The following is an 8,247-nucleotide window of genomic DNA, read 5'->3' as shown; positions in this document are numbered from 1 at the left end:
GTAAAAGTTATATATATATATATAGACAATATTGACAATACTTTTTAATTTGATCAAATTCTTCGTTTTTTATTTTTTAAAATTAACAAGTATTATCAAATAGTGAAAAAATATGATCTTAATTTTAGTTATATTGTTTAGTATTGTCAACGTTTTATAACTATTTTAGTCATCATAATCATAGTTTCTAAAACTATGCATAACAAAAATAGTTACCCTAAAAGTAATACCACTAAACGAAAAAGTAATGATGCATAATTAATATAGGATTAACAACACGTTGCAATCAACTTTTACATACACAGCTAGAATACAAGTAAGGACAACCACGTAATCTTTCAATAATTCTCCATGTGTGTATTTATCATCAAAATTTGCATATGTAAACTCAATTATGCATGCCAAATTAAGAATAGAATCAAGCATGCACAAGATTTGGAATATTCTTTGTCATGAGGCATACTTCGTTTATATCCTTCCAAAAGTGTTCAATTTCCTCATGAATGAGTTTGCAGACCTCTTCTTGTGAAATGTCATATTGCTTCATGCAACATTCAACTGCGGAAGCAACATGAACCCTTTGTTGCTCAAACTAAAAACAAATCAAATCCAAGAGCTCATCAGTTAGACATGTTGTATAATGGTCAATATACTTATTGAATCATTTATTTATTCTTATATTATTTAAACTCAATTTTCAAACAACTTATCTTATATGAAAAAATTCATTTAACTGCTAATTACTGTTAAGAGTACATGTAGTTATTAAAGGTTTGTGATAGTTGGTGAGGATAGGTTGGTATTGCTGTTAGCCTTTCTTTTCCTTTTTAGGTTCTAATTTCTATAAATGTTTTTGTGGGACATTATCATTAGAAGATACATGTTTTTAAATTAATCATGTAATTTTTTTATTAAAATAACATATAAGTAACATTGTAAAAAAATAGAAAAGAAATTAATATGTTCAAGATATTGAAAATTTTCAATTTATAAAATAAAATAAGAAAAAAAAACTGGCATAGGAATTGATTAGGCTCACGACATTTAATTCGGTAACTAAATGAGTTAATTAATACAAAGTCAGTGACCAATTTAGTGCACCTAAGACTGTATTTGTTTCTGAGAAAAGGATATTGAAAGACAAAAGACACAAAATTTCGTGCTTTTGTATTCTAATTGGTGATAAACTAGAACAAATTATAAAATTTATTTTTTTCTATTTTTTTATTCAAAAAATTTGAGATGAAAAATATAATAATAAAAATTAACAAGAATAATGAAAGAAAAAATGAAAAATAAGTTGTATCTCTTGTTAGTGTCTCTGTATCCTTCCTGTCAGGATCGATACAAAATACACTAATCCAATGTCTTTGGACACATTGACTCTATCCATATCTCCTCTATCAAACACGATTTTGTGTCCCTGTATCTCTAAGTGTCTCTATATCCTTCCTGTCAGGATCGATACAAAATACACTAATCCAATGTCTTTGGACACATTGACTCTATCCATGTCTCCTCTATCAAACACGATTTTGTGTCTCTGTATCTCTATTTCAGTGTCCTGTCTCTATAAACAAATGCAGCCTAATATACAGACATGTGGACAAATTATATTACCACATGTGTGGCACCAACCGGCATATATGGGCAAATAATATTGTAAAACATAATATTATCAATCAAGTTATCATGTGTTGCTCATAAATTTATCACATTATTACATGAGTTTAATTTTCATAGAATATAGCAATATAAAACGTTCTATACAGTCGTGCAATTATAACTATTTTTTAAATGATTATTGACGTAATTTAAATAAAAGGTAGTTATTTTTATTAATATAACCTTATGTAATTAAATACATGTACAAAATAATTTTACACTAACAATACATTAAAATTAAATTCTTATTACATCTGACCAAATCATAATGTGACATATGTAACTAAAAGATCCATGTCATCAAATTACACCAGTAAGTTATTAACGAAAAACGAATATGAAACTAAAGTAATACACATTTTTAACAATCTCAAACACATAATTATTATTGATGTAACTGGGATTTTGAAAATTATTTAGTGTGCACGACAAAAATCATTTTGGAATTTAACTTCGTAAAAAAACTAACCGTTGACAAAGAACTTGGTATCTTTACAAGACAATACAAACAAACAATAACAACAGGACGAGAACACCATACATGCATATAATTAAAGATTAATTAAGGCCAAACACTCAAAAGCTTATTAGGATCATAAAACTGCTACACGACCACGGGATCCAAAAGCAGTGCCACAATGTGGTCTTTGAAGAGTGCACAATCTGTAATTTTATCCCCAAAATTTGCATATAGAAACTCACATATGCGTGCCATGTTAACAATGCAATCAAGGATTGGCCTTGGGATATATTCAATTAACTTGAGATACTCTTCATTCATATCCTTCCAGTAATTATTGATATCCTTTTTGATGAATTCATGGGCCTCCTCTTCTGAAAAGCCATATTGCTTCATGCAACATTCTACGGCCGAAGCAGCATGTTCTCTTTGCTGCTCAAACTACAAATAATATATCAAATCCAAATTAAAAGTTGAATTATACATATCATTATCAAAAATATTAAAATAAGAGTTTAATTTTGATGCACTAACAATGTAAAATATTTTATACAGTTGTGTAATTACAATCATTTTTTTGAATAACTATTCACGCTTAAAAAATAATTATTTTTATTAATGTGACGTCATGTGATTAGATGCATATGTAAAATAATTTTATTCTGACAGTGTGTCAAAATTAAATTTTTTAAAATAATCCACTAAAAGTTTATATATATGTGTATGTGAGTATGTGTAAAATTAATAATGACTTTCTTAAATTAATATTGATTCAATTATTTAGGGAAATAATTAAGATAGTATACGCCCATGATTTAGAAAAGATTTCACATTAATTAACACCTAAACATAAAATAGTAATATCTTAGCAAATGGATTTAATTTATATCTATCAATTAAAGGTAAAAATTCACATACAATTGTCTTTATTTAAAATTATTAATTAAAAATTATTAAATAATAATTTAATAAAATATGTCAAATTATCTAATAGTTTTCAATTATCAGCTTCACATGAAGATAGTGAATCTCTAACTATTTTGTGTTAAATTCTTGTAATCACATGTTTATACAAAAAAATAATATAATATAATACTGCTGAGTGAAATCAGAACTTTAAAGAACATCAAGATTCAGATGCAGTACTTTTTCAGTACTCTAATGAACTTGCTTTTCTGCTTAAAATTGGAACGAAACATCAAATGAAATCAAATTCAGCGATGGGAAATGATTTTACTAGTTGATGCCAATGAAGCCAAATCATTTGTAAGTCTCGTAACAAGTGATGAAACTTGTAGGATGAGTGGAATATTATTAGAAATCCAATGAAGAGTTTCTTTGGTTGCAAATTCTCCCAAAGCAATAAACATTATTATAAGCACTTGATATGATGTAGTAGCAGCTCCGATAACCTCCTTATACTCATCATATGTTGGAATATAGCCCTCATGGCACCATCTTGCTTCATCAATGTAACCTTGTACATAATGAGACAACTGCAGATAAATTAATTAATGAATTAATTCATTCATTAAAATAATGATTAATGATTATAATAACTAATTTAAAATTAAAAAAGTAAGGAATAAAGCCTACGGCCTGTTTGAGACATTGCAACACCAAGTCTGATTCTCCACTCCCATCACTTAACTCTATTATTTCATCAACAAGTTCCACAATTGAATTAAAAATCGCCTTAAAACACTCTGGAAGAGATGCAATGTGACTAATATCCCATCTGAAACACAAAAGGGTTAAAAACTAATTAAGAAAGAAACATGATCATGGAATTAAATTATTAAGATAATGACCAAAATAAATATAATAAACTCATTGATCATATATAGATCCTTTTTAATTGAGATATGTAGCATAATATAAGATTGGTCAATTCTTGTTTTAGTAAAATCAAACCTTTGGATCGCCTGTGTAAGGAGCTCAAGTTCTTCAATTGTTCCATAGGCATCATAAGTATCATCTAATAGAGTTACCCATTGAATCACTTTGGCCACCACCCCTCTAAAAGTAGTATATTTAGGCTCAGAGTTCATAGAAAATGGCCAGAAATATAACTCAGCTATCCTCTCTCTTGCATAAGAGACCTTTGTCGCCAATTCTAACTTTTTCCACCACCTGTAATCGTAACAAAAGTTATATCTTGTTGATTATAGGAACTTTTCTTTAAAAAAAAAAAAACGAAAATATTTGGTAACCAAAGAAAATTAGTCAAAAACAGCCATAACTTGTCATATTTAATATTTATTATTTGTTGCGATAATTAATGAATGTTAAATGAGATAAGTTCTAACTTTTTTTTTTGTCTCTCCAGTAGCATTATTAAAAGAAAAAAAATATTCTAATAAGAAGTGCTTAGCTAGATTTAAAATACTTACTTGGTGGCATTACCAACTTCTTTCTGATACCATTTCTGTAACATATTGAAATCTAGTTTTGCAAATTTTAGAAGAACTTCATCATGCATAGAACCTTCTTCGTAAAAAGACATATATGACTTTGCCATCATTCTTGGAATTGCCTTGTGAAAAGGTTGTACTAAGCTTTGATTGATTTGATCAGCAAGAGATGGGCTCAATTGATTGGTGAAAGACTTAAGTTTATTGTATGTGAATTCATGTGCTTCTTCTAACATATCTTCTCCATGAACCCTTAATTGTGCAGCCTCATACAAGTTCCACATTCCTTCAACATCTTGACCAACAATTATTTCATCGAATTCTCCTTTTTTATTCTTGAATTTGTTGAAAATATCTGTATAATTCATATTTATACTAATTACTAGTGTGAATCCATAATTAATAATAATTGGTATTTTTTATATTGTAATTGTATATATAAAAGATAACAAAAATTAGTTCTACATATATACCTGATGAAATGTTATATCCTTTTTGTCGAAACAAACGAAAAAGTAATGCGATAAAGTGAAGGTCACGTTCTTCTATAGCAAGATGTTTGTTGGTAAAATCATTGTGAATTTGCACTAATATGCTGTCAATTTCATCTTCAAAATGATAAGATATACTTAAACGTTGAATTGAATCAATTAAGCTTAGTTTCTTAAAGATATTATTGTCATTAAAAGACAAGTTCATCTTCACTTTCTCTTTATGCATTTGAACTTCTTGTTTCATGGTTTCGTTGACTTCCTGCAAAATTTTTCAGTTTAATATTTAATTCAAAAGAGTAAAAAGATCAGCAAATATGTCATGTGTCTTTTATATATGATCAACTTATCTAAATTATTATATAACGTTTTGTTGAGGAATTTGTCCATTCAATTTAATTCTTAAATAAAACTTGATATAAATTAAACTGGTACAAATAATGTTTTTATGTTTCAAGTTTCAACTATGTATATAATTTTTTAATTTGGTTGATAAATAAACTTAAAAGTTTTCAATATTTAAAATTAGCCTAAAAGCCCCTTGTTTAAAGAAAGATGGAAACTCAGGTGAAGTCGACTTCATGTGAAGTTGATAGTTGGGAGATGTTAAATGATTTGATTGATTTAACTAAATTTTTATCTTATGGCTCTCAGCTATCAACTTCACGTAAAGTTGACTGTACCTGAATTTTCACCTTAAAAGAAAACGGGTCTGCTGAGAAGCAGAACCGAAAATTGCATAAAGGAGAGACCAAAATTTAGAAATCATATTTTAAATCAAGAAATAGAAAAAAGTAGTATTACTTGATAAATGCCATAAACTCATATATAATATGATAATAGTTTTATCGATACCGTACATGCTTATAAAGTTATTTCTTTTAATTACTGATATATAAATTTAACAAATTTTCTATTGTCTTCGTTTAAATGAAATTTGCTTTTCAGTAATGAGTTAACTTCAACAAGGTTATATTATTTTTGTTGTTATTAAATAAATAATATAAAAGATTGAAAGTTGTGCCATTTTAATAATAAGTAAAGAAGAGCTTTTATTTGTTTGATAATTAAAAAAAAAAAAACTAATTTTAAAAATATAAAAGTCAATATTAAAATGAATCGAATTTATTAATTGCCTATATATAATTATAGAAATGTTTATAAAATGCAGAGTAGGCTATTTTAATACTATGGCTCTATAAAAACTTAAAAAAAAATTAGCAAATTTAACAAAATTATATCCTTTTGCTCTTATGGACTTAATTAGTTTCTGTTGAGTTCGAAAAAAGATTTTATTATTTAGTGTGATGACAAATATTTAATTGATTGATTGATTGATTGACTAATCCAATCTATTCAATGCTCATTTTCTATTTACTCAAAATTTTTCTTTTATTTCAAATTTAACATGTTATTTGCCTCAAATTTCAAATATATATGTACTGTTTAATTTGTATTTTGAATATACGTAATAATTAAAAAAGATACCACGATAATATATGTATGGTAAACTTATATGTACAATAACCAAAGTCCAATTAAATTAATCTATTACATATTAACCCAACAATACTACTCATATAAAACGCACAGGAATCACACACTACTTTTTATTCTTCTTCCATTGCTGTTGCTACATTTATTTCCTTGTTTTGGCTTCTTTATCTTCTGCGTATTTTTCCCTTTTTATTATTTTTTTTCCTTCTTATTTTTTACTTTTTCTCCAACTCTTTCTTTATTTCGAATTTTTATTAGTTTCTCCTTTTTTTAATATATTTTTATAAATAAAAAAAGAAAAACAGAAAAAGAAAAAAAGAGAAAAAAGTGAAAAACGCAGAAGTTCTATATTATTGTTTATAAAATTGTGTTTTTTCAAAAATTTATATGTATATTATCAAAAAAGAAAAAAATAAAAAATTATAAAACTAGACACATCAATTTGTGAAAATTTATTTTATTTATGCTTTATTTATTTTGATTTTTTTTGTTATGTTTTTTTTTTATTGAGAAAGAGAAAGATAAAATAGAAAAATAAGGGAGAAGAAGACCATAACGATGATGATAATGACAGAAACAATGTAAAAGAAGAAAAAGAAGAGAAAAAAAATAAAAAAAAGAAGAGAAAAAAAAACAAAAAAAGGGAAGACAGCCATACACAAAGAAAAAAAAAAAGAAAAAGTGTAGTACTTATATATATATACAAGTGATTTGATTGGATTTGATTATTAAAATATTTGTTCGCCTAAAATTATTACTATTATACGTATAACAATACTCATATTTAAATAAGATACCGAGGATTCAGAATCAGCATATTTCAAGAAAAAATCGTGCCAAATGCTAGGAGCAAAATTTGCAGAGCGTCGCTTTGAGTTAGAAGGGACATGTTGATTCGAAGTCATCACTGAAACTGAAGCTTAAAAAGATATGGTGGTGTTTTTTATATGTATGGTACTGGACAATTGATAACGAATGCTAAGGAGTTAAGAACCAATCACTATATATAGATGTGATTTCTAACGTGTCCTTCACTTATTAAAGGGTCTAACACCCTTCATAGTGGGCAACAAATATTGGTGTTTGTAATATGAATTTAGATTCTCTAAATTTTATTTTTTATTTAAACGAATAAAGTGTAATTTTTTATTTTTTAATAATATTTTTTTATATATTTTTTTATCTTTTCAATTTAAAAAAAAAATTTAGAAGATCTAAATTTAAAAATTTTAAAGGATAAGGTATTAATAATGACAGAAATGCAAGTTTAGTAGTTGATTTAATGTGAAAACAAAATTTAACATTTAAACCAATATTTTGTTGCCAATTATAAAATGATATTAAACTCTCTAATTAATGAAAGTTGTAGTATCATATCATAGACTATGATTCACGCAGTTTCTTATTTATTAAAGAGGAATGTTAAAAGTCAACATAATTTATTATTTTTAATTAGTAGTTAGTTATTAATAATTAAAATTATAAGTTAAAAATATATTATTAAATTAAAGAGAAAATTTTACTTTTTTTTTGTGCGAGATGCTACAATGACACTTACCTTCTTTCTATTTTATAAATGTGCATTCTCTCCTTTCTAACTTTTAAAAAACTTTCTCTTTAATCAATTTTAAATTTTTTGTGTTAACTAATGTTAACTTTATTATTTTTTAAAAAAAATTCATTAACAAAAATTTTATTTTTTATCATTAAATTTTGCTTA

The 8,247-nt window shown here is 26.0% G+C and overlaps 1 protein-coding gene across 1 annotated transcript in view; it reads right to left on the bottom strand.

Moving 5' to 3' along the window:
• The window catches only part of LOC107610668 (probable terpene synthase 2), a 31,723-nt gene continuing 25,375 nt past the window's right edge, over positions 1,900–8,247 (bottom strand). Inside the window, exon 7 of the mRNA XM_021109038.1 lies at positions 1,900–2,566. Coding sequence (XP_020964697.1) covers positions 2,270–2,566 — 297 coding nt within the window. The 3' untranslated portion in view covers positions 1,900–2,269. The remainder of the gene's footprint in view (positions 2,567–8,247) is intronic.

Source organism: Arachis ipaensis, chromosome B08 (assembly GCF_000816755.2).
Source record: "Arachis ipaensis cultivar K30076 chromosome B08, Araip1.1, whole genome shotgun sequence".
Taxonomy (NCBI): domain Eukaryota; kingdom Viridiplantae; phylum Streptophyta; class Magnoliopsida; order Fabales; family Fabaceae; genus Arachis; species Arachis ipaensis.
This window is presented reverse-complemented; position numbering and strand designations above follow the sequence as displayed.